The sequence below is a fragment of the Chelmon rostratus genome, chromosome 18, assembly GCF_017976325.1.
Source record: "Chelmon rostratus isolate fCheRos1 chromosome 18, fCheRos1.pri, whole genome shotgun sequence".
NCBI classification, from domain to species: domain Eukaryota; kingdom Metazoa; phylum Chordata; class Actinopteri; order Chaetodontiformes; family Chaetodontidae; genus Chelmon; species Chelmon rostratus.
This window is the reverse complement of record NC_055675.1, coordinates 10258910-10286800: the sequence shown is the minus strand read 5'-3', so window position 1 is coordinate 10286800 and position 27891 is coordinate 10258910. Positions and strand designations below refer to the sequence as shown.

At 41.4% G+C, this 27891-nt stretch overlaps 1 protein-coding gene across 1 annotated transcript; it reads right to left on the bottom strand.

Annotated features, from left to right (window-relative positions):
- Positions 1–462: 462 nt before the first annotated feature.
- Positions 463–27653, bottom strand: snx17 (sorting nexin 17). The gene is made up of 15 exons (XM_041959075.1): positions 26886–27653; positions 22226–22300; positions 20294–20411; positions 18636–18700; positions 16456–16566; positions 14808–14898; positions 11238–11325; positions 7610–7679; positions 6834–6926; positions 6348–6551; positions 3603–3731; positions 3365–3442; positions 2953–3027; positions 2822–2863; positions 463–2656 (listed from the first exon to the last, which is right to left on the bottom strand). Exons 1-15 carry the CDS (start codon positions 26943–26945, stop codon positions 2537–2539), a joined length of 1419 nt encoding a protein of 472 aa, XP_041815009.1. The 5' UTR covers positions 26946–27653; the 3' UTR covers positions 463–2536.
- Between the last annotated feature and the right edge of the window lie 238 nt (positions 27654–27891).

Here is a 27891-nt window from a genome sequence, read left to right as displayed (position 1 = left end):
ATGACGCTGAATGTGTTATTGCAGATCAAATGAAGGCACGTACGGCCACACTGATGCCGCTCAATAACAAGAAAATACAGCAGAGAAATTTAGTTATCTTTGATGTTATTTAGAAACTGTGAAGCCATTACACAGTTTGTCCAGCAGAGCGTATTGATGAGTTATTTCACAGCTTGCAATGTGGGGCACAGGACATGTGTTGTTGGTGTACAAACTAAACATCAGCTGATGTTGTGATCAGACACATATCAGATATAAACTGATGAAGAATCAAAGCGCTTTCTTCCATTTCAAACATTACTTTTACAATTGTTGTAATTTTCTGATCCAGATGACTTGTTTGCCCTATACTGTATAAGATCCTACACATTACCTATCTGAGACCCAGAGCTGCTGCTGCTGATGGTGAAAACATGACTGAAGTGGACAATTAACTGACAGCCAAGAACCACAGAATGACCTAATTTCAGAGTTTATTGTAGCATCATGACAGTCGTCACTGACCTTACCACTAAAATCATAATGAAAAGTCGTGGAATGAATCAAGTCAATACAATCTTCATGAAACTCGATACTTTCTGTAAAAGTGATGCTGATGATGAATGCACTTTAAAGTGTCGTTTGGCACCTACACATGTATTAACATCCAGGACCTTGCAGCTTCCACGTACTTGGTACTGACACAGACAGAGAAAACAGACATGAATGGTGGCGCCCACATCGCCCTACTGGAAATGCAACTGAAGACAGAGAAGAAGCACAGCAGTGAAAGAACAAGACATTTATATACTGAGAACATTTTGTTTACAGTTCTGGCTACCAGTGAGAGTAAAGCTGTTGATAGGTTGGCACTGATTTACGTTAAGAGGCTTCAAAACACGCTGACATGACGCCACGGGCGATAAAAATGGAATGACATGTCTTATAAAACAGCGGGATATGTTCATATTGTTGCTTGCTCTCCACGAACCGTGTTCACTCCAGCAATTGTGATCACATTAGCCACTTCACCAAAGCACCTTTTCAGCTAAATCCTCTGAGATGATTGGCACAGTGCACGAACAAATTACAATGAACTGAAGCCCCGAAGAATGCTCCCCACGACACCGTCACTCGCCCAAAAAGAACAAGACAACGAAAATCAGATGCAAAATTTGTAAACACTTTCCATTTTAACTAATAAAGTCCCTATAAACATTATGTAAACAATGATAAATGTTAGTCCATTTAAACTTTTTGTTCTATACAGCTTAGATTACATTTGATCTATCTGATTACAATAAGCTATTGATGATGAAGATATTAGTAAATGTTCAGAATACTTAATTGCATGTACATAATATAAAAAGTGACATTGTCATAATTTTTATGTTTATTTTGTGCAAAATGCTTTAGTAAACTATAATTTGGCATTTATGAGAAACCTTTAAAAAATTGGTTTAAAAATAAAATCATAGATGGATTTACAGAGCCCCTTGGAAAAAAAAAATCTCCACACAATGTTAAAAGTCATGCTCAAGCTTCCACTCAAACATTCATCTCCACCTGTAATACTGTGCAAAATGATGGGTGCAGCAAGTGCAAGCAGCTCGGCCCAAGCAACCATCTATCAAGTTCTGCAATATTCTGTAACACCGGCCGATGTTTAAGTTTGACCGACGTCCGCTTCAATGACAACCCACGAGGCTAAAAAGTAAAAGTTAAGGCATCAGACTATTTCTGAAGGCAGTATGAGTGACTGTGCCTCAAACGTAAGCTGAAAACGCCACAGGCATCTTGCTAAGATATTTACGGACATGGCACATGAGTAGCGTGACACACAGAGGACAGCTAACAGTATAAAAACAAGACATTTTGGTATGTAGCCAAGCCAAACATTGATCATCCATAGAAGTAAGCAGTTGCTCTGAATAGTCTACAGTTTTGAGATCGGTTTCAACACATTCGCTGGACCCTGGGTCATTTTCGAGAACTATCCACGTCCAGTTCTGCTGTGTTATCACTAGTGCCAGGTCTAACTAAACATTTGGCTCTCTGCTCGGGAGGGAACATGCAGCAGCTGAGGGAAGAATCCAGGATCTAGCAGGTTTTCTTCATGTAGTTAACAAAATATTCACTCACTTTGTACCTCAAGAATTTAACTGCATTATAGAACTTCACATACGCTGTGGGTGAAACTGAAGAAGGAATTTGTTTCATACAGAAAGCCTCCCTGTTTGAGTACCTGTAGCTTTATGTGCTATTTTTACTGTAATGTTGCCACAAGTTTAATAAGATAGGGGACAAAGTGTGAATTGAATATGACGATTGTAACTAAAAAAAACAAATCAAGATGAGTTTTTAGAGTCTAAAAGAAAGGACGCCGTCAAAGATTAAATGAGAGCTTAAGGCAGCGATTTTCTCCAGGAAGAAGCTACAATCTTGCAGAATCGGACGCCATGTGTGGTCCGCTCGGCTCGGCTCAGCTCAGCTCGTAATCTTTGTCGTCCCAGTCGTTGACAGTGGAATGATGGGGGAGGGGAGGGCGTGGCGGCGGTTACAGGTCATCATCCCCGATTCCCTCGAAAGCATAGTTGCCATGGAAATCATTGCCGCTGATATCGTTTGCTGAGTTGGAGGCGCTGATCCCTCGGAGGGACACCGAGCTCAGCTTGGTCTAAATGGAATAATCAATATCATACTTAACTCTGGATTGACGCTGATTTATTATAATGTGTTTGAGGTTGTGGGAATACATGATCTGTCCCATCATTCAGCTGCGTGTTGCATTGCTTTTTTTTATACCTCACAGTAGAACTGAAAAAGTCAGGGATATACTCACTGAGAGTTTGACAATTTGTTCACGGTTCGGGTCGGGGGAGTCCTGCAGCCAAAAACAAGATGCAGTCAAATTAATCCTGAAATCTACAGAGAACCAAATTCAAACTCAGGGCACGCTGTCCCATTTCTTACCAGTAGAGGGGGCGATTTCACAGCTTGCTGACTGTCAGGCCGGTGGATGGAGCCGTTGTGTCGTTTCCTCAGCATCTAGAGGGTGACGGAGGACGAGAGAGGGCACGGAGAACATCATTAATATTATTCGGGAGGAATCCTGTAAACTATAAGATTTGCTTTGGATTTACATGTTTTGTGATTTGAGCAAAGCAATCCAATGAGCCATCATCTCCACAGTCAGAAAAATAAAAATTAAATAGAGAAAATCAACTAATGCTCAAGACAAAGCTCTAATGTGTAGATTTATAATGTCAAATGTGGAAAAGCTGAGTCAACATATTCTGCAAATCTGAGTGAGGATGTGGTCGTTTTGTTGGTCTATAAAGGACGTATTGAGGTTGTGAAGGACTTGATCTTTCTTGTCACAAACCTTTTTTATGCTGCCACCAGACTTCTTCACCATTAATTCATCCACCATAGACTGCAGGCAGATACTCATCATGATAGCCTGAAATCACAGACTGAGAGTTAGTTAAGTCTGGAATACAAACATCTTTCTCAAACATTTTGAAAATACATACTGGATATGCTCTGACTGTAATAATCACAGCAATTCAACGCTCTACTCAGCCTAATGCTTGACATTGACCCCCTCAGCGACCTCTTACCTGTTGACTGGTGATGGTGACCCACTGCAGGCGGTCTTTGCTCATGAGATACTCGAAGGCCAGCTCCAGTTTGACCTCGCATTTGGATGAGCTGCAGGGATTGGTGGTGCCGTTGGCTATCGGGACTTGCTGCAGAGTCAGACAGACAGGTGGAGAGCTCTGATTTGGACTGTCTGAGTTGTTATCATCCAATTAAGATTTACGTTTACGACTTTTCCTCCTGCAAGTTTAATCTGTCTTCTGGTGTGAAAAAGTGCGTGAAAAAGAAAGATTTCCATATTTTTTCCGCAACCATCCAGCTTGCAATTCTACTTCATGACTGGAGGGTCACGTAAGCAGCTAAAAGTCATTCCTCTATTCATTTTTGAGCTGCTGCATCACCATTGACAGGCAGCCAACTCTTCAGAAGACACATGCTTAAAGATTAACACGGGTGCAAAGAAAGAAAGAAGTGCGAACAAATACAGAATTTCAAATGTCTTCAAGAATATGTGAAGCTCAGACACAGCTCCCTGGAGACAAGCCCTCATTCCTCTTTAATGGAGCCTGTGCTCTTCACTGAGACTATTTCCTGTGGGCTAGAAACTAGCTGTAGCTCCCATGCTAACCACACACACACATAGACAGACACACACAAAGTAACATAAAGAAGGAATACATGCAAAAACAAAGATCTGACACATATACGCACGCACGCCGACTGTTTATAAATGTTCTTCCGGATGCAATTTGAGATGCGACTACGAGGGGGGCTGCAGCGCTGCACCAAATGAGATGTTTTGAATAGTTTGCTGGAAAGGAAAGGGCTCATTAAAATGACTTTGACCTCTGAGAACGAGCTCAGGAATTAACCACCCTGCTGGACAGCGTGGGGGCTCAGTCTGTAATCAGACCGGCCAAGATGCATTTTAATTTTAGATGTGCTGCCATGTGTCCAGAGCTCCGTGCAAATTAACTTTGGGAGAATCATAAAAGCTTCTGTGATACACATAATGACTGTGCCGCTCCAACACTAATGCGATGCAAAAAAGTGAACGGTTTTCTCCATCTCCATTCAAATGAGGTCTTGCATCGAGCCTTCATGCAAGCTGAAATGACTGTATGTGGGAAGAGATGCATGTAGTGCTTTTCTCAGCCATTCACAGAGGTGAAAATAGATCGTTGAGCTGTCTCTTTTCAAGACGAGCGACCGGGTGGAAACAGAAGGAAATGCAGATGCAAGGAAGATGGTGCAGGATGGTTTGAATTTATGCAGATCCTGGGTGACAATTATGGAGACTGTTTATGCTTTAGACAAGGAATTTGTTCTGGATTTCTTGCCAGCTACAGTTTCAAGTGAATAAAAATGAAGCCGCAATCAGGGAGTTAAATTTAGTCTGGTCAATCTGAAAGCGCTTAACAAGACACGCCACATTCACCACTTTATTTTGTGGTTCAGTATCTTCCCCAAGGACACTTTGACGCGCAGGAGGAGCCGGGGTTCGAACTGCCGACCTTCTGATTGGTGAACTACCCTGCTCTACCTCCTGAGCCACCCACAATCACTGGGTATGACATTTCCCATAATGCATGGATCTGAGTCTTCATGAGACCTTCTTTGCCTCCCTAATGCACGCTTCTATAAGCCCCACAGCACCAGCTTGGAACGCTGACTTCCTGTTAAAAATTTAAAGCTGCGAGCCCAAGCCGAGATAACCCTGATGACATCCTCAGGGCTATTTTATTTCACACTTCAGAGAGCTCCTCCAGAAGCACAGAGGACATTATAAAGCACTTTTCATTACGCATACTTTGCATTATGTTTTTGCTGTTCCACAATCTATTGTTTATCTATTCATTTTACATCTCATCAGTTTGGCAGGAGAACTGTTTTTGCTCTCCTGTGTAGTTATTTGTTTATTTTTTTTACACAAATGCCCAGCTGACTGTGACTGAGTCTTCTGCCTCCAACATTTCCTGGAAAATAAAAAGGAAACATTTTCTCATCTTTTTCCCCCGTGACAGTGCAACACACCGAATCGATTAATCACTGTGAATCGAAGCGAGGCCCAATCAATCAATCACTGTCATCTGCTGAGCTGACTCTGACAGCATCTCATGTTTACTGATCAATTCAGTTGCTAGGTGACAGTCTAAATCATGCGTTAAGCATATGGTCCCCGTGACAGTGCAACTCACCTTTCCCTGAAAGTCCCTGGGCTTCTATTTTTGAGAGTCTAGTCATTTCTTATAATATTATTGGAGCTGTCAGCTCTGTATGGATGCACACGGAGCAAGCTTCCTCAGACTGCATGCCATCACATTCCCTCCTCGCCAATAGACAATTATCAGTTGACAAAGAGAGGATGCTGCTGTATGTGTGAGGCTGCTGGATCAATAAAGCACTACCCTTGTGCGGGCTGCGTGTTTGGGTAATTGGACTGATGAAGATGGATGGGTTGGAGGTCAGCACTTTTAGCGAGCAGCAGGAGTTAAAACTAATGCCATTTGTTTCCGGTGGGGTGGTGCGAGGAGGTCTGTAAACAGGCGACATGAAAGCACAGGAAGCTCTTGTTGGTTTGAGATGGACTCTGGGCCAAAGCTGCCGCATCTCTACCTCTGCCAGCTCACGGTCGCCTAACAATGTGGAGCGATCCCAATTTGATTATTTCAAAGCTTCGCAGATACAAGCATGCTTGAAGATGAATTCACTCATCCTCTCTCTCTCTCTCTCTCTCTCAAACACACACACACAGTTCCACTTACAGAAGACGTGACTCGCCAACACCTCATACGGGTGACCTTGAAGCTTCCCTCCTTCATCTGTTCGTTGGGCAGCTTGACGTGGAAGTTGAGCTCGTTGTTGCCGGCACTGACGATGACTTGGCAGCCCTTCTCAGGGAAGTCGGTGATGCAAGGGTCAAACTTGATATAGCCGTAATATTTGAGAGTCTGACCTAGATGGATGAACTGGAAAAACCAGGAGACGAAAACATTTATTAGACGACCAACTTTTCATAAGCAAATAAATAAATCTGTCTTTGTCTAATCCCTGAAGAAAATCTGTTTGAATTCTCTACTGGATTGGTGTGATTAAAAATTCATATCATGGGAAAAACTAGGCTAATTGCAGCACAGAATGCACTGGAGGCAGTATTCTCTGTGGTCTACAGATTTATCCTTGGACACAGACATTTCAGAGTACTGTTCACTGTAGAGGCAGAATCATCTAGAAGAGATGCCCTTGCTTACTTCTTTCTTGGAGCCTTTTTCCTGCAGTGATTTGAGCTGCCTGTGCTGGTCTTTGTTGACGAGTATCCAGCCTCGCTCAATGTCAGACACTGTCTGGTGAAGCAAAAACAAGAACTTGAGTTCATCTCTGTGCACAGACGAACAAAACAAAGCATGCTCTCGTGCTTCCTTTGGTACATGTGGGAGAAATCACTCCCTGAGCTTTTCATGTAAATAGTGCAAGCCAGCAAATAATTACACAGAAACATGCACAAATGCACACGCTTGCAAATGATGTTCTTTTTTCTTTGATTTTTTTTTTTTAACCCCCCACCCCCCGCTACTCAGTGGAAACACTCAGCAGTTCCAGATTTTAATCAAACTTGCAAGCCCCAAAAATGCTTCATACAACGGATCACAGTTGCTGCAACAAAGGGAATCTGCTACTAATAAGATCAGAGGAACACAAAGGAGTCAAGGTGTTGCAAAGTCAAAACCAGCTGACATCGCTATCAGATAATGGAGGGTCCCGGGGGATGGACAAAAGCATTTGGAAGCCTGGGGATGAATCAGCGCTTGATTTAGTTTTCCTGATGTGATGCAGGTGCCAGGCAGGCTCAATAAAACACAACAGATGAAAGATGTACAATACCAGACACACAATCTCGTCTAATTTAGATTTTCTGCTTGGTTCCGCAGCTCGAGGTGAATTTAATTTAAAACGCTGTTTCTTAACAACAGTGTTGCCGCTGAAAATAAACGACAGTGTGTGGTTTACCAGAGTAATGAAACCTTACCTGGGCGTACAGCAAATTCAGGCCAACTCTGTTGTCCATGACGTCACTATCGTACGCCATGTCCCAATAGCTGCAGAAAGAAAAGGCACTGTCAGTCTTTACTAATCTGCATCCAGAAAATGCAGTCTGTTTGTAGCAGTGGATGTCAAAACCCATCAACTCTGACAATGCATGCTTCAGATAGTTTAGAAATGGTTAATTTAAGAAGTATTAGGATTGTCTCAGCTCATAGAGGAACACTTAATCCTTCAGTTTAACTGAACAAAATCTAAATCAGCACATCAGGAGATGATACGGTGACAATACACACAGTGACGATAGGGTCCCATAGCTAGACAAGTCTCAAAGTGACAAAAGCACAACAATCTTTAATACCGTTATGTTAAATATACACCTGAGCTGACACTCTATTAAATCTGTTAAATGGGAGCTAGTTATTGACTACATTCCTCAACTCAATGTCAATTAGATAGCAGGTGTAAGCATTCATCTCAAGCATTACTTCCAGTAGAGGACAGATGTGTGAGAGAGAGAGAGAGTTTCTGAGCAGCACTGTAGTTGCATTGGAGGCTATTGCTGGTATTTGTGTGCTTAGAGATGATGTGTGGGTGCTGGAGGGCAGCCTGAGGAGCGGAGCGTGACGTTAACAAAATGCGTGAATTCAGTTTACAGACGAGGGTCGGATCTGGGTATACACATAAAAAATGGCCTAAACCTGATTACAGAAAAGAGTAAAGGAAGAGTAGAAGAGGCCACGGCTGGAAATCCCTCAGTCTTACTTGATAAAGAAAAAAAAAGATTTAAATGGTTAATATTTTTTAGTGTGTGACTTGAGATACTGCAGTTGTTTTTATATCTTACTCCCTGGATTTGAAATGTCTTTATTTAACTGATGGTTTCATACCTCAGTTTCAGATTAGAACTGTCTGATTAAACAGAGCACTGAATCTTTTATCCATTTTTGCTTTTCAGCAAAAAATCTCATTGCATTCATGCCTCGCAGACCTTTACTACGGGCGTGAAATTTAACATGTTGTAATTGTATGACACAAGGGGTGTTTGTAGATGGAGAAAGTTGTTCAAGAAGATGTGAAGCATGCTGTCTGGCTGCATCAGCAACTCAAGGCAGGTAACAAGGGAGTAGAAGATTAAGAGATGGTGACAGGAGGCGGGGAGGAGGGTAATAAGAGACAATCAGCAGTTGAATCAAGATGTGTCTGATTGCGAGACGAGACGAGTGCTTCCGTTTTGCTGCTTTAGCTTCAATTAAAAGTGCACTGAAAGCTGAGACATGCGGTTGAATTCTCTTAACACACACACAGTTAAAAAATGTCAACATTTAGGCTATTATGTGGATTCAGTGTTTTCACTGGACAGAAACAAAATGAACTCTGAGCCAAAAAGAGCTTTTGACCTGATCCTTCCTCTGGATCTCATACACTGGGGGTCTGTTTTTCCTCCACCTCCACTTGTTAGTTGTACATTCATTCTTCCCTCGCTGCTCTACACTCCACGGAGAAACTAGGTCATGAGGACTAAGACTTTCCTTGAGGCGGAAAGAAAGTAAACATCCTGTGTACCTCAGTCAGCGGGAGGCAGGGTGACCAAAGAGCAGGCACATGAGGAAGAAGAAAAATGTTATGTTGAGGAGGGGCACAATCACAGACTTCAGGCTTGATAGGAAAGCAACATCATTATTTTCCAGGGATAGAATTTGTTTTGGTAGCCCACCCAGGAAGATTTTTTTCATACTTTTGTGACATGCAGCCCTTGATGACAGATGCTGCACAAAGCAGGCCTGACCCCGTTCTCTCTCATAACAGGCAGAGCTGCAGTGGTGCAATTTTTAATGGTAACTTTAAGCAGTTTTGCAGCAAAACCAAAGGAAATGTTGCTCAAATACACCACGTTAAGTTTAAGGCTATGCTATAGGTTACTGTTCTGAACTGAAGTTTACAGAAGGAGTGCCAACCACCTTCAAATAAATTCTCAACCTGCGGGAAACACTGAGCATCCACACAATCCCGCAGTCCTCCAGAAAGACGGTCTTTGTGAATTTTCTGACGATCAAATTTTGTTGGCACATTGTGGTTCAATTTTATAGGGATTACTGAGGCAGTTCATTTCTCTTCAAGCTTCAAGCTGTCAAGTTAGCTGCGTGCCAAGTCTTCTAACGTAGCTGTCAATCTATCAATGATCACTGAAGAGAAGTTCACATATAATAACAATATAGTATCTGGCCACAACTGATGATGCTCTACAGGGCTGTATTGAGTAGCCTGAAGCTTTGTTTTCTCTGCATGTCTATTCATTCATCTAAACCTGGTATTTCTGCACAGCTGCAAATAAAGATCAGGTAACACTCATATTATTCGTATTATGCTATTTGTAGATAGATTCTAGTGGTACCTATGAAGTATTGTTTCCAACTTGTGTGACTAACCTTTCAATAACTCCAGCGTGTTGTAAAGTCCAAAAGTCAAAGTTTATTGAAAAAAAGATCTCCAAAATTCACGAAATATCCTGCTCCGGTCCATATTTGTTGCCACTTGGCCTTTCAAAAACATTTTCACTGCGGTCAAAAAGCTGTTTGCTCTCATGCTTACCGCACACAAAGGTACCGCACCTGTATTAATGGGGCGGTCTGGCAGCAACAAGCCTCAGGGCCAGATTATTATTTCATCATTATTTTATGCCTTTATTGGATTAGGCTGCTGCCTAAATAATTTATGATGAGGATTTATATTCATCAAAGAATGGTGACATCATAAAATAGGCCAACAGACATTTGAAGCTGCATTGGAAGACCTCAGTAGGAGATTAGAATGAAAAATATAAACTACTTTGCTAGAGCCCTACTTACAAAGAGCAGCAGACATGAGGTAGGGCTGAATGACATAACTTTGAATCTACAGCATGATAAATAATCTGATTTTCATATTTTCTTTGTCATCTTTTTGTTCTGGTTCTTCTTTGTCCCGTTTAATTCCAGTATGAAGAGTTGAAGATACTGGGCTGTTGCCTTATTGGTTGGTTAAACTTCAGGTTGTCGTCGGCTGTTGCCAGTTTATAGACAGCAACTGAAAACTGCAACACCAGTAATTTCAGGTAGTGAAGAGATTAATAATGTAATATGTTCCAATCTGTTTCTTATCCAGCACTTTGCTGCACCAGCATTAAGATTCTTGTCCCCGTCTGATCCCTGATTTTTTTGACAGTAGAACGCACCACCTGTCGGCTCACGATAACTATCGTCCTCTGCAAACAAATGACTCAGGTCTCTTTTCCAAATTAACTGCCACTTTGCAGAAGATGGTGAAGTCGGATAAGCAGCCCGTGGTTAGGCTAACTGCTGCTCTGACACATTAAGAACAAGTGCTTCACTGCAGATAGGGGATGAAAGGAGCGACACCCAGAATGCAAAAAGAAAGCAGAATGCTTTACAGCAGCGCAGCATTATGCACTGCTTACCAAAACGCAAATATCTGACCTGCTTCTTGACAGGATTAGATAAATAACACATGAATACTCTGGCCAATGAATCACAGCTATAATTACATGTGTAGGAGAGTGCTTTGGGAAGGACATGATGAAATTCAAAGTCATGATGTGGGCAGGTGGTGGGTACCTTTTCCGTAGGAGTATGTGAAATTCAGAGCTCCGCAAGCTGGTAATGGAAACGTAAGGCAGCTCAAACTCCTGCAGCTTCCGCACAACTGAGAGAGAGACAGAGAGAGCGAGAGAGAGAGAGAGAGAGAGAGAGTGAGTAAGGAACAAGCATAGCTCCAGTTAAGTCCCAAGGACATTTGGATAATGATGGTAGCAACAAACAACGAGGGATAGGAGAACTCCATCTGGACAGGTCCCAGCAGGGCAAAACTTTTTGTGTGTGTATGCAAGTATTCAAATGTGGAAAAAAGATAATGGGCTTTACGAGTGAGTGTGTGTGTTTGTCCCTAATCTGCAGCTGCTTCATTGTGGCCCGTTCCCTAAGGAGAGTGAAGGAGATTTCAGGTGCTTGCTGATGCTGCCGCTGGTTTTCTGGCATCAATAGACGTGCACAAGACTACAAATCCGGGGACTGAACAGCGATTTAGTTTGCTATTAGGTCTGTTAAAAGTGTGTTTACTGTTTTATGGGAAGTGATGTTGTGTGCAGGAGGCAGAAACACATGCGGGTTATATCCATGTTGGTAATCTCTGCAGGAATAATAAAAAAAAAAAAAACAACGATACAACCTGAATGCTTAAAATGTTTTGGAACATTTTTGAAACGTCAAGGCAAACTGCACAAGAAAAAAAAACAAACGTGGGTATAGACAACCAGCACTGCTATTTCAAACCCCATGCTGGTTCTTCTTGACACGTCTTTGCATATTTTACAGCATATATTGATTTACACACAGACTTTGGGGAAACTTAATGCCTGTCAGAGAGGAATTGAATTCTTCTAGCTATCCTGTTATATCAATACTCCCACCAGTTTTGTTTGATGTGAGGCCTGCTGCGCCGGATTTATTCTTGTAGTCGAGTCATATTTAACACACGGGCCCTCCTCTTTCATACCGCACAGATCGTCAGACTCTAACTGTGCCAAGAATATACAACATCCCTGTAATATTTACAGATTCCTTCAAGTTCACCTGGCACCATTTTCAGCCTGGAATGGATTTGGCATGAGGGGAGAATTTGGCAGGTGGAAGGCGAGAATAGAGAACCTTTGGGATCAGGGGGGGATTTGACCCGACAGGGCTGTGATGAAATGGAAAAAAGGGACTGGAAAACTGAAATGTCTTGATGTGGAAAGTGTTATGCCTGTGCCACTGTGGTATTCGTTGTGACAACACATGCAGATGCAAATATTCTACCGCGATTTGCATTCACACCGTTACGTACAAACAAATGTGTCGGCCACCGCTGAGAGCTGGTGTGCTGCTGCCGCTCGTACACTTAAATAAATGTGTTTTCCAAGAAACATGAGGCATCTAACAGAGCTTGAAAGGCAGTAATCGATCTGTGACTAAATTGCTGGGGCATTGGTCAGAAAAACTAAAGCTGTCTAGTAAACTGGGAAAATGAGGAACAGGCACAAATCATGGTAACACAAGGCAAACTGAGCCTACTGAGTTAGTTCAGTTTGTAGTCAAGATGTTAGTTATTTACGTTTATATCACTCATCTACCTCTTTGAGTGTCCTTATGGTGTTTCTTTCAGGGCTGTGCGATATGTCGTCTATCATTTCATATTATGCTTCATGGTTTGTTTAGTTGTGTTGCAAATCACACTCTTTTTTTCATTATTTGGACGGCGCTTTGCGTTCTTCCGCATGCCACTCCTGGCAGGAAATTTGCTGAAGGCAACACAAACAAACATGGAGGAGAGTGAACGTGACACAGAGAGGGGTAATTCCAGACAGGAGGACTCAGATCAGCCAGGACAAAACAAGGCACTTGTACACAACAGAGGGGCTACTTCCGTTGTGTGGACGTGGTTTGGATATGAAAAGTCTGACACGGACCAGAAAACTGCACTTTGTAAGTTACGCTGTGGACTGGTCCCCGTAACAGACTGAAACACCATTAACCTTAATTACCTTTGATTTTATACATTAATATTTATCTTCTGTTACATGCTTAATTGAAAATTTGCACAAAGGTTCTAAATCAAAGAAGAAAAATATCCAAATATGAATAATCACCTTTTATTTGTTAAATATACAATTCAAAATGTCTTAAGAAATAGGCCTTTCCAGCTGGTCTTTTTCTGTCAGCTGTATTAAGAGAAAATGTGCTTTATCATGATATGTATGCTTATATGGGTATGAAACGACCTGAATATGAGATTTTAGTCATATCACACATATTTGTGATTCCTATGTGTGATTTTGCTGCTGTGGCACTGCGGTTAACCATCTGGATTCATTAAGCATTAGTATAGTAGTTATTAGAAGTATTTAACTATTGGATGTTGTCTTCCTCCTGTATGTTGACTTTTAAAACTTCATTTATTAAGAGTGAAGGACTTTGATGGCACAATGTTGTTGGAAAACATAGAAATAACATGAAGTTTACTTGAGGCACAAAACATGCCCAATAAACATAAAGATATAACAAAATCACGTTTTCCAGATATAGGCACAATTAATTTGGGTAACCCAAACAAATACATTTGTCCCAAGGCAAAACAATGTATTTCTGTAGAAATACATTGTCTTCCAAATTGGATAGTCTGCTGAAATGGAAATAAAACCCCTCTTGCGTCTTTCTGGAAAAATTACTTCATTAATCAGAAGTTGGCCAGTGAACGCCATTTTGCAACGGAAACAAGTGACAGAAGTGATTATAGAGCCACAACAAATACTTTTGCAACCTGAAAATCCTGCATACAGCCCAAACCGGCCAAAAAAACCCAAAAAAAACACGAAAGCCTGGCTCTCAATGAGCCTGTGAGCACCTAATAAATGAATTATGCACTTGAGCCAGAGATACAGCAGGAACTCAGATAGAAGATGCAACTCTCGTGTGGCAAAGCAGGTCTTCTTTTCTAATTAAACTACAGTAAATCTCCAAACACTGAGGCAGATTAACTGAGCTGCTGAACTGTGGCCAGAGCCAAGACTGTACGCTTCATTATCAGGAATTTAGAGTAAAAAGAAAATTAAAATCAAAAGCATGTGATTGCAGACATCATTTCCTTCGGCTGCCCAGAAAATGAACCTTCAATGCAACATAACAAACGCTGAACGCTTTTAATTCCAACTCCTAATTCCTTTTTCTTTATCTGTTTGGAAGAAGCATTTGTCCTCTATGTTCTGTGTGATTTGTGTGTTTCTAAGAAAGACCGCTGGCTGACCTGATAAAGTATTTTAAATTTACATTATCAAAGTGCAAAGTGTACTACACACTTAGTTTGTCTCGATAAACAAGACCAGTCATCGGATGGTTCACAGCTGCAGTGTTTCACAAAAACAGAAGCCCTTAAGATGCAGAAATTTCTGAAAATACATTCCAGGGTGACTCTGAATAATCAGCAGTCATAAATTATTAATTCTTTCTCTCTCCCTTTTTTATTAACCAATACTTAATCATATAAATGGGACATTATACGGAATACTTTCTACTAGTAATGGCAGGGAAAGATGAGGAGTTTTCATTCCTTGTATTCCTCTGATTCTTTAGGAAACTGGAGTTGAGACTTACATGTTAACCCTCCATCCACACCCTCACGGACGAGGAAGAGACTGAAGTAACCAACGAGGTCATCTGGAAGGTCAAGCTTTGTTGCAACAGCCTGCACAAAGATGAGAAAGACAGGTTTTCAAGATCAAATTCAATTCAACATCATCTGATTTTGAAGGTAGATAGGATAAAAAAGCAGCTCAGTATGAAGTGGAAAAATGAAGTTTTTTTAACTGAAGATTGGAATACCCATCAGATCAAAAACTGCGATATAACCCTCATACTTTGTCATCTCTGTTAAACTCCCAGCTCTAAAGGGCCAGAATAATGTGTTGTAGCCTTAAACAGGATCAACATTGAGCCCTTTAGGTTTAAGAAGATGGATGGGCTTTGTTTGATTCTACTTCTCAAAAGCCTTTTGTTTGCCAAATAGAATAATGAAACAAAAAATTGACTGACTTTATTTGGTTTTTAGTGTGCTGATGATGAGTTTGTATTTTTATCCATGAAGAATGAAATTCATCCCAGTTTTTAGAAAAAAAAACAAATATTGTAATTATTGTTGCACTATTGTTACAGTCTGACACAGAACAATGGCTTCCTCTGTGATAGAAATCAATGTTTGCTTATGTGTGTTCAGCACTGCCATTTCTTCTTTGAGCTGCTGTTTAAACAAACAAATGCTACAAGTGAGTGCAACTGTGACACACACATACACACACACGACACACACACACACACACACACACACAAACACACAAACACACAAACACACAAACACACACTCTGACTAACATATGCTCTGAGACCTGCTGTGGTTAAACTTTCATTAGAGTGCTCTAACAAGCTTGATTTGCAGCCAAGAGCAACAAAGGACATCATGGTGAAACATCAGCATGTTTGCAGTAATAAATTAGCTCGGTGTGCATGGTAAAGGTCTGGTCACTACAGACAAAAAGGGAAAAAAAAAAAAAAGTGTGCTCTGGGTGCATTGACTTTACCTATCCTCAGTTTAGCAATTTCCACTTGCTACTTAGTGTGTGTCCTTTCATTTTCTTTCCTTTTATCTGATTTTGTGTTGTGATTTTTCATAAGCACAAGTTAGATCAACGCTACCGCGATTTCACTCTGATCTTTGCTTTGGCAAAGTGGGTCTATATAAATCATTGTGGTTTAATTTGACTAGCCATGGTGTATACTACATACACCATGGCTTACAGAGGAGTCTACATCAAAACTGCTTGCCTGAAGGAAAATCAAGGTATCTGTCAGCACTGTTAGTAGCTGCAGAGATCAAATGCCTCTAGTTAAACACGCACCGACACTGGGAAGGTTGATAACAAACCATAAAAGACCTCAAATGGTGCAAATCTTACTAAGATTTCAGGCCCCTTGCATAGTTAATCAGCTCAAAATCACATAATTTTTCTGCTATAAATGTTATTTCTTATACCACATGTACTGTGCCATCAATCACTGGGTTGAAACATTCAGCCATGCTGCACTTGAGAGCAGCACCCTGAACACACCATTTTTCCCCATTTCCCTTAGAAATGTTAAATTTGTATAGATTGTGAAGATCAGACTGAAAAACAAATCTCTACAAGTTTTATACAAGGTGGACTGACTGAAAAAACACAACAAGAACTAAATGCACCCCTGCACTTACATCAAGGACATCCTCCGTCTGATCCGAGGTCAGAATGTTGACTGTAACCTTCTGACCGTTGGAGAGGCAGATGTCCAGAGCGACTTCTTCTGTGGGAATCTGCTGCGTCTCCTGTGGGAAGGACACAAAACATAACAGGCTTTCCTTCAGCTTCATGGGTAAGATACGCGTTTTCATTCCTGTCGGTCAGCAACAACATCACACCGAGTCACATGGGCAGAAAAAATATGGGCTGCTCAGAGAGGAGGTACATTTCCAGTTGAGATAAAAACAAAACATACAGCCTACCCATTCCATACTTACACTTTCCATGGAATTCCTCTTGCGCTTTGATCCAAAGAGCCTGGTCAACTTTTGACACTAGAAAAGACATCGCGAGTGCAGCTGCAACGATTCCAAAGTCGAGATTGGAATCAGCTGTACTGAGATTATTTACCGCGTCAAACAAGAAATATGGCCTGGGAAGGTCAATTTTATTATAAAAGTATGTTAATACTAGATCGGTTAGGCTGACATGGAGGTTTGATTTAGAGTAAAACAAAACCATGTCAAAAACTTAAGTGCAGCATGGAAACTCCTAATTTTAAATGTAAATTAACTAGAAATTCCTTAACAAAATGAACAGATTAATGTTTAGCCGTCTGCAACTGCAACTTTTATATTGACTAACTTGTAGTGTAGATCTGGCGCTGGAGCCAACTTCCCTTATCCATTAGTCTGAAAATTACTATATAGTGTCAAAAAAGGTGGAAAGTGTCTATCCTATCCTCATTTCCCGAAGTCCACTGTGCTGTCTTGTTTTGTCCGACCAACAGTCCAAGATATTCAGCATACAGTCATAGAAGAATAAGGAAAGCAGCAAATATTTCCTTTCCTCCTCTGGGAGCAGATCATTTTGGCATTTTTTTTCAAAAGGGGAACCAAAATGATTAACCAGTTATCAAAATTATTGCACCTTTATTTTCTATTAATCAGCTAATTCAATAATTGACTATTTGTTGCAGCTCTAGTAGTCCCATCCATTCGTTGCACTGCTCTCAGACATGAAAGAAACTGTGTTCATTAGTGCTGCTGTGCCTGTGCAGCTCTTCATTCCTTAACTGAACAAAACAATGGAAAAAACCCCCACAGAACTCAATGAACAGCAAGTAAGGAAAATAAACTGAACTGCCAAAAACTATGAATATTTCAAAGGTCGAATTAATAGCTTCTGAGCTGATATTAATCTTAAACTGGATATCCCCAGCTTCTCAATCAGTCAGGCAGTCTCTAAACTCTTCTGCAATATCATCTCTCATCATGCCTGTTCCCTCAGCAGGGGTCTCCAAGCACATCCCCACCACTAGAGGTGCAGATGAAATGACAGCGCCGGGTGGCAACTCATCCCCTATTCTGCACCTGCTGTCCTCGCAGTACATAAAGGCACTGTGGGGGGAGGAGGGGGGGGGGGGGGGGAGCACAGACTGTAATGAGACAGGAAGGCAGAGGAGGAGAAGCAGAATGGGTGTGACGTGGCTGTAGACCGATGAATCGGTCCATGAAGGTTATTGGATTTACAGCCCCCCTGGCAACGCAGGTCACGGCTTGAATGATGACGAATCAAAGCTCGCTACCTGGTCTGAATAAGTCATTGACACGTTTGAAATAGCCTTTTCTGTCAGGCAGCAGCAACACACCACGAGTTTGCGTTCTAACAGCATCGTCCACTTCAGCTCACACTCATTAGAATTTTCAGTACAGCAGAAAGAGCTTTTTGGCAAATCTGGTGGGATGAATCATTAGGCTCACTTTTGCTTTTTTTATGACATAATGGATCAGAGGGATCCAGCTCCCACACACAATACAACTATGTTGTTATTCAGTTTCATGTCTGATGTAATCACTTTACACATTTCTGCATGCGAGCCAAACCTTATCTGAACGACTCTGCTTTACAAGAAGATATGACACAACCTTCGATAAGAGCACACACTGCCACAAACTGCGACAAACTGTAAAAACACAGCTACCTCACTCAACCACATTGCCTAAAGCAATTACTGAGAAATTACTACGTCAGCCTTTTGGTTGGAAGAGCACGCCCTGCATCCTCACAGGCCTGTTGACGCAACAGAAAACAGCGTAATGCTACCTGTATTTAATGTGCTGTTTTCAGCACATTAAATAAAATAACTACCAACCTGCTGTGCTTTCCTTAAGAAGCTATTGAACATCTCACTGGCTCCAAGCAAGGGATCCTGACGCACTGTTAAAAAAAAAAAAAAGAGAGAAATTAGAGAAACCAAAATCGCAGCATGAGCTCAAAATTAGTCATCTCTCACTGTTGAGTGAAAGGAGGAAGTCAAGAAGAGATATGTCTGGTTTTTAACTGATAACTCTGCCATTAGTTAAGGGTCTTATACTGGATGTTATGTAAACACAAACCTCCTCAGGCACAACCATTTCCCAATTCTTCTTAAATTTCCTCTTATCACATAGTTTTATTTTGTTCCTGTGAATGGGTTTGACCTTTCAAGACATTTTTTTCAAGGCAATTTAGCTTTCCATGCAAAAAAACCCCCAAAAAACTGCACTTTATGAGGGGAGGCCAGTAAAGGAATTTATTAACTTGTTATCTGGCAGAGGTTCAATTAACTGTAAATGACTACCAGCCTCATCATGTTGTTGGCCCCAGATTTGGTAAATAACAGATGAGATGAACAACTGTCTTTTACTCATGTCTTTGGTGGTTCGACTGAGGCAGTTTTCAGTTGCAGAGCTGTGCATTTAATCTGTGTGATAACCCTGTAAGACTACAATGTGTGTGTCTGTGTGTGTGTCAGCCTGTGTACTATTGTCCTTTTACAAATTAATCTAACCCTTTGACAAAATGGCAAGGTTCTCAGCCATCTGCGTCAGAACAGATTGTGTTTGTGGCAGTTCATTTTCCATAACTATGTAAAAAGCCATGATGTAACCAAGTGAACATGTAGCCAAGAACACCCTGTGTGCGTATGCTCCCAGACTATGAGCAAATACACACTTGAACAACGCTTCCTTGTTCTGCTGTAACTGCCAGTGCTTGAGAGGATTAAAACAAACCCACTGCACTGCTGCCAGTCCCACTTATCCATGTGTGTGTGCAAAAAGTTCACCCTTGACCTGTTTACAAAAATTTGGGCAATATGCTGAAAACCGCCCAAATTGCAACATGAAACTCCAATTGGGTTCTTAAACATGATCTAAGACTTGCAAAAGAAAACATTCTCAACAATCGTGAGTCATGGTTACTGAAGAAAAAATTAGTGTGTCTCTTCTGGAGTAAACACCAGAAAAATATTAACTGTATGGTATTTAGTTTTTAATTCAGAGACAAGTATGTATCCCTAGAGGTGATACATCATCACTAGTGGATTCAAAGCCATGAAACTTTTAAAAACCATGAAATCCTGACTAAGGGTTTATTTTTTCATCAAGTGTGTCAGCACAACTCCGTCCAGTGAGGCTTTGGCTCAGTGTCTCAGCTCACTGTGCTCGGATCATCAGTTCTTCAGTAAAACACTTTTATGCTTTTATGTGGCATGAAGAGACCAGTGTGTGGCTCGACTCCCCATAGACACTAAGCCAACTCATTCTTGTGATTGTTGTGGAGAAGCAAACATTTCAAAGAAGGTTTTCGTCTTAGTCCCCCCCCCCCATACTTAAAAGGGGAAAATAAATTGTCACGTATACATGTAGTGCAATTCAGAGACGGAGAGTATCCAATTTAAAACGGAGCTGGAATTCAAATTCAAACAGAAATGAGGTGAAATGCAATACAAGCCTTCTGTAAAAAGTCCATTGAGCATGAATAACTTACCAGCCTGCATGTATTTCTCCAGCTGTTCTCGTCTCTGTTCGACCTCAGCAGGAGTCAGTGTGAAGATCTTCTTTGGAGGGAATGCAGGCACCACATTGCTGCCATATTCCTTCTTTATCTGTTGATATAAAACACAGTTTTGAAGCTGAGGCTGCAGGACAGCAGACAACCTGTATTACTCTTCTTTTGAAAATTAAGGGAATCTGAGAAGAGTCAGGTGGCTAACGTTCCCTTTTATTCATATTTAGAACATCTGTGAAACCTTATACATAAATTCTAATGACTAAACCAATTACCTTCAGCACAGAGTAGCACTCCTTTAAATTAAAGAGTTGTGGATTCATTTTTGTAAGAGGTACATTCATGCTGTTTGAGATGAATCACAGGTTTATTTTAAGCCCTGTTTCAACGACTAGCTAGAGGAGTTTCCGTGCATTACACACACACAGACACATCTGGAGCTCTGAATGTCTAGTCATTCCAAGTTTACTTTGTCTTCCAGCTTCTTGACTCATTTCTTCCCATTTTCTATCATCTGAGGGCTGGTAGCTTTGAACCGTGTAAGTCTTAAACTAAGCCCTCACAGACCTAAAAATCCTACGTCAAATTTGCTTAATTTGAACCTGTATGTTGCTGCAGGCAAAAGCTGTGAATCACACTCATCATTAGGGCTTTTTTTTTTTCATTATAAATCACTCCGGTCCTGCACAAATGACACAATGAAGGTTGGCCCCAGTGGGTAACAGAGGAGGAGAGGTGATTTTCACCTCAGCACACTGTCCTTTGATATTTTCAGTACATCAGAACCGGCACTGGTTACACATACAAATCAGCTCTCATAGCCATACACTCTAAGCACATGTTACCGAAGCATCAGAGTTGATCTGAGCTCATGCAGCTTCTCACTAAGCAAAGCACACCCTGTTTTCACTGTCGGCTTTAAATAAGCTCTGGAACTTGCAGAAGCGTGACCTTAATACAAGCCTTTATAGACGAGGAAACAAGAGAAACAATTAACATTCAAATTTTCTCAGCCACAACTGAGTAGAGTGTGTGCCCCCGCAATCACCGGAGTGTTTTGGGGTCATGCGTACGCCACGGAAAACCGTGTGGGGTTGATTCTTAAAGATTCTAGTGTGTCTACCCCACACCCTGTTGCCTGGCAACGGCAACTGTCAGACTGAGGACGGAGATAGCAAAGTTTGGCCCTTGCTTGCTTATTTATTAATGTGTGAAAACAGGAGACTGGGCACTTCTATAAGGCAGTCTTATATGCAGTGGCGTAGTTTTTATAACACATAGAGCTTGCAGGTAGAAATCCAGCATATGAGTCCATCTCTTAAGAGACAATGCATCTATATCTCTGCAACATCTTTCTTGTTTCCAGCAAAATGTATGTTAGCCTCTTTCACAGTTAAGTTTATTTTAAACCACAGCACTACAGAAAAACAAGTAGGTGCTGAATACGCTAATTGCCTAATGACGGCTCTAACAAATAGCTGTGGCTCTTGTGTAAAGCTTCACTGTGGCAGAGGCCAAAAAATGCCTTAAAACCAGGCAACTCAACACTTTGCAACAACATTTCTTTTTAGATTAAGTTCCTTTTCCCAGCAGGTGAAGTGAAAGAAAGGCCAAGAACATTCTTTCCACGTCGCCCACCCCCTCCAACCTCCTCCACAATGCTGCCTATTTGCATGCAATAGTTTGAACTCTTGGAGGAATAACAGAGCAAGACTTCAAGCACAGTGCTCGTGATTCAAAGTGATGGGAGGCTGGCGCATCGACCGTACGACACAAAGACAAGCGAAAGGTCACACTGGCTGAATGTGGTGGCATTTAAACAGCTTTCAGTGCGCCACGCATGCAGACCAGTCACTTCTGGTCCAAAGCACAATGACAGCAATGACTATACTGTGATGGCTAAAGACCTACCTGTTCGTGGAGGCCAAGAAGTTGGCTGTAGCGTACCCGACAGTGCAACACGCCATTGACATGGATGTTGTAGGCCTGTGAGAAAGAAAGGGCACCAATTAGAATGTGAGGAGAAAGACTGTGTGAAGGTGTGACATTGTGCAGAAGCTTGTATTGGTTTGCTGCCTGAAAACGCCTCAATAAAATAATCAAATATATGCAGATATAACATAGATATATAGAAAAATAACATTCAAACTCAAGCTTAATTAAGTGAAGAACTTTTCAATTCATCAGTCCAAAGCAGGTGCTGGATAATCCATTCAGTGCAGAAATAAAGCCTCAAAGACATTGAAGCAATAACAGTTAACTTCCTGTATCTTGAAAGCAAGTTTCAATAAAGATTTCCCTCAAAACAAACTCAATTTCCAACTCATCTCATGTTGCCACTGAGTGTTTCCTTGCTTTGTTTTCATTTGTAGGACAAAACAAATGAAGTGTGAATTGGATTCAATCAAACCCCACTGACTTCCAAGGGGGAAAACAGAACCTGCCTTTCCAATCAAAACAGCCTCTCTGCATAATGCAGAAGCCACCAGAAATCACAATCACATGAGGAATCTTTAATTCTTTCTCGGAGACAGCCCTTGTTTGTTTTGACAGACAGAAATAGAGATATCTCTGGATACTCCTCCGCAAAACCACCCTTTGGAATCAGCAATCCAAATCTGCTTGCCATCAAGTTTACAGCCAATCTCAGAAAGTGAATCTATTTTTCATGTCAGATGCCTCATTAAGTGTTAGGAGTGATACTAAACCACAAGAATAGCAAAGGGATACTTTAGTTATGCCAAAAAAAAGTTTTCCCAAACGCAGTCTCACTCACAGCAGCATTGAACTGTTCAAAGAATTTAGTGTTTATCTCAAGATAACACTGAGCAAACCAAACCATTTTAAACACTAAAATTGCCTACATTCTTGAAAAAAGGTTTCCACCAAAACATCTATTGACAATAACTCAAGGTCTGGCTAATATTTTGATTAAAAATAATCAGCAACTGCTTTCACTGCATAAAATATCATATTCCAACATATGCATGTGACCAATCTCCTTTCCTTACTCTTGCTTGTCACAGGTGCCTAAATCTAAAGCACCAGGCTGTGTGCAGCTCTGGCGGCTGACAGGAAGTGTGTTCCGTATGGTCGCCGAAGAGATTTCCCATTTGGGTGTCAAAGCACAAACTGTCTGTGCATTAATCTCCTTCCCCTTCTGTCTCAGTGAATATTTATAGCCAAGGTGGTGGGTCATCTGTCAAAACAACAACAAAAAAGTTCTGAAGACTCTTGATCGTACTGTTGCATGCCATTGCACATGCCATTGCTGAACTATGCTACCAATCAATAGGGAAACGCAGCAAGTACAAACCAAAAGTAGCAGAGAGAAAGAGGAAGGCTAAAGAATTTGGGGGAAGGCCAACAAAAGAACACAAAGATGTGTATGTAGGCAGTGTCCAGGCAGGAAGGAAGAATGAGTATGCAGAATGTCTTGGCTCAGTTTGATAACACACAAAAATGACCCTCAGCTTTTTGTGAATTGTAAGCAGTTCAACTCAGGGACAGTTCAACGGGGCAAACTGCCTTAAATATAACCACTATGATCTGTTGCTCTTTTCTGCACACCAACTCCAAACCATAAATGAATTTAAATACCATACATTTTGATCCTACTTGGATCTTCCTCAGGTCAAGAAACATCTTGACTTGATGAAGACCTGAATGAGATCCATCCGTGAACAAATCTAGTTAAATAGATTATCAGTGTGCAGTGGTTATTCTTTATCACTGCCCACTTCCAACCCCCCTTTGCCTAGGTTGGTTATATGTATTTACTCTCTCTACTTTCACATATTATGACGTATGTGTAGGATGAATTCAGTTTCAATCTGAGGAATTCTAATATAGGTGCCTATTTGAAGACATTTTAGAATAATCTGTGTCTAAGTTTATATACATATTGCTCACTGTCAGACATAGGCTGATAAATGCATGCTGTTGAGAATAACTTTAGTGCTTTGCAGAACTGTAAACGGGAAAAGATGAACCTGCTCATGTCTAAGTCCTAACCTGTTCCTCATCTGAAGTAAATGAGTCACCATCAGTTGCAGTAGCGCCAACATTTCTCTCTCTTTTACACACCTACAAACAACAAAAACATACTATGAATACAATGTGAACTAGAGAGAAGTCTGCTAGACAAGAGGAAGTGTGAGTGCTCAGAAATAAAGATATGTCTGTGCTTGCACAGGACTCAGCCCGTGTTATTCTAAAAAGCCATGTGCAAACTCTGCAGATTCTGTGGCCTACTGGTTCCAAGGTACACAGCCCATCTCTCAGCATTATAATCAAGCAAAGTCCCTTCCTGTGGGCTGGTTACAGGAAGGTCACAATGACAGTCACAGGACTGCTGGCTGAGGGGTGAGAACCCGTCGCTCTCGACTTCCTACTGCAGTGCATGCTAGAAATGTGGTCAGCCAGGTGGAAAGGAGCCAGAGGTGGCACCTGAACACTCAATTTAGAAACATATTGACTTTCAGGAGCGAGAGAAGGTTTTTGCAAAACAATGCGGATGGGAAATAAACTGGATAAGATCAAAATCAAATTCCTGCACACTTAATACCATGTTCACTACTTTCACAGAAAAAGCATACAACTAAGTTCACATCCAAAGCTAATTGTGTGCTTCTTGAGGCAGCACGGACAGTGAACACACACTGACATGTTCAAATATTAATGAATGTATTCCAAGGGGGGTTTTTTCCCCTCTTTGGAGCACATGGAGTCAAGATGGAGAATAGTTATTCGCAGGTGTGTGACACTGAGAGCAGCCAGTGTGATGTCACATGGAAATCAGATGTCGCAGATGTTATTTCAAAGCATCTGGTGAGTATGAGAGAGGCTGCATTCTTCTATAAAACATCTGATACTAAATCTTCTCTATTAAAGAAAACTACAGACTGTATATTCTAAAAGGATCCGAGGTTATTTGTTGTCGCTGTGTTTGTTCATATCATATCCATTACTGACAGGAAATAAGCTTGAACCCAAGCTGTTCCCTAGCAACATAACAACTTGTGTCCATGGACAGGTCTGTTTTAGACACACATTCACACCAATGGCCTTGTCCAAATCATCAAGCGACACGAGAAAAGGAGAAAACATTTGGAGCTGTCAGTTAATCTTTTAACCAATACTGCCTCTGCCACCCGTTAGCACAACGTGTCTCGACTGTGTCCATGACTGTCGTGCGCAACATCCACAAAAGCATCCAAAAGCTTAAATTGCTTCATATCTATGATGCTTCACTACAGCTGTCCTTGACCAACTTCCATGAAGTATCCTCTCTGAGCACTACGGAGCACGTCTGCCACTGTGTCAAGGCAAAACAAGGCGTAGCACCTCTCAAACACAATGGCAATTCAGAAACACACAAACAGAATAGAATCAAAGAATATAAACACGCAGTTAGGCTATGGGAGCCTGCTGTACAACAACCAAGCAAAAATGATGGAGCCGCAAATTACCGCAGCTCTTGCTGTGCTGTCAAGACTGCTATATTTGAGACTGTATTTAACTGTTAGTTTGGGGACTTGACAGGGAAGTTAAAGCAATTATGTTGGCTCGATTTTTCTCTAAATAACTGGGAGTATTGTGATATCATGGTGCCAAATCTCTGAAAGAATTCAAGGGCTGAGTCAAACCTTTAAAACAAACAGGACTCTGTTGTGCCTGACTTGAAGAATCAGAGACTGGGCCCCACTTGAGTCTCCTCAGGTGGCTTTGACAGTGAATAACAACATGACAATTGGTACCAACTTCAGACATAACCATGCAACATTTTGCAGCCACGTAAAAACATTCACCAAATTAAGCTCAACGCCAAATATAATGTTGAATCATGATGAAGACCAAGGGTTACATCCCTACTGATACAGTCCACAGCTGGTCTATGCTGGATACACTACAAGTCAAAAACACTTTCACTCAACTTCCTCATGATTTAATTGCCTATATTTTCATTGTTGTTTAATCTGACAATCAATGTCTCAATTAATCAATTAGATGCTTGATCTATAAAATGTCAATCAGTGTTTCCCAAAGACCAAAATTAAGTCCTCAAATGTCTTGTTTTGTCTACAACCCAAAGATATTCAATTTACTGTGAGAGGATTAAAAAACCTGGAAAATATTCACATGCAAGAAGATGGTATCAGAGAATGTTGACTTTATGACTATATGACTCAAACTGATTAATCAATGATCAAAATAGTTTGCGATTAATTCAACAATTGACAACTAATCGATTAAACGTTGCAGCTCTACTTTTAATTGAAGTTTACATCTAGGCTGCATCCTTATGAAACACATTGACTGCATATGTGGTACAAATTAGCATTATGTGGTAGGACTGATGGTATGGCTGGCTCCTTTCATTGCATTGTTTTTTAACGGTTAGCCGCGCGGTGACACATCACTGCTCGCGCCATCAGATCGTTCCTAACGGTAAACACGGCAGCTCGCGCCGCGTTGACATTAGCCCGACCTGTGGCCAGCTGAAGCCAGCGTTTAACACGGGCTAAAGTGAAAGCGGGTAAAACAAAAAAACGCAAATTATCACACTCACCACATACGTCGATCCGTTTTCTCCCGAACGAACCTCCGTTTCGGGTATGGAAAAATGCATTTTTAGCTCGAAACCCAGCCCGTTGCCCGACGACCAGTCCTTAAAACGCCACCACGGCTTGCGATGGAGAAGACACCACAGTTTCCCCCACAAAGTCCACTGCAGTGATTGTCGGCGGTGACTCCAGAGGAGGAGGGGGCTCTCTCACGGTTCAGCCACTGGTTTGGAAGTCCGGGGAAAGCGGTGCCAGGCTGGGGGAGACCACTGACGACTTTCTTATCTGGCCAATAACTCATGTGCTAACTAGCATTCGCATAAAACTTCTCCCACGTCAGTGTCAAACTTTTCTCACTGCCGTTCCCGCAGCAGCCATGTTGCAAATGTTAAGTAATTACACAGTCGCTATTGGCGTTTAAATGTCCTTTTCACCCACTTTTAGGTAATTTGCGGCAACTTAAAACCACCTACTGTTAGATTTGAGTTTCAACGTATTTAGCTAACTCTATTTATTAGCAGTAACCAGATGAAGTTTCCGGATAAAAGGTGCAGTTGGTTCCTACAAACAGCACAGCGTCGCAGAGCCGTTGGCAAACCTTTCGAAATATGAGGGCTGGCAGATGCACTTGTTGTGGTTTTGCTTGTTTTTACCTGTCTCCAACATTTGCTGAAGAAAAACCTACACGGCGACGGAGGAAACTCATAGATAAAATGTGTTAGAATGGCAGAGAAGGAAGATGTGTCTGGGCCGTCAAGCCATTCTGTGTTCGGTGTATCTAGTGGCCCATCAAGAGGCATTGCAACGATCCTTCGGGGCTAAACCATCTCATTTCCAGGGGGGGTGCGACACACTTGGCGGGTAATAAAATAAGATGGAGCTAGCATAATTTTTGTCACATCTTTCACAATTGAATACATTAAGTATATATATATAATTCTATTAATATTCCACAAGTATGCTCTCCTCTATATTTTGAAACTCGTAAAATCATCTAACTTGAAGTCCCCC

Bases quoted from the DNA above. Each gene is read 5' to 3' on its own strand.
- snx17 (XM_041959075.1), bottom strand. From the start codon at position 26,945: ATGCATTTTTCCATACCCGAAACGGAGGTTCGTTCGGGAGAAAACGGA. The intron at 14,899-16,455 runs GTAAGTGCAGGG...ATCTTTGTGCAG, and splicing joins AGACGGAGGATGTCCTTGAT to GCTGTTGCAACAAAGCTTGA. The intron at 2,657-2,821 runs GTGAGTATATCC...TATTCCATTTAG, and splicing joins AACAAATTGTCAAACTCTCA to ACCAAGCTGAGCTCGGTGTC.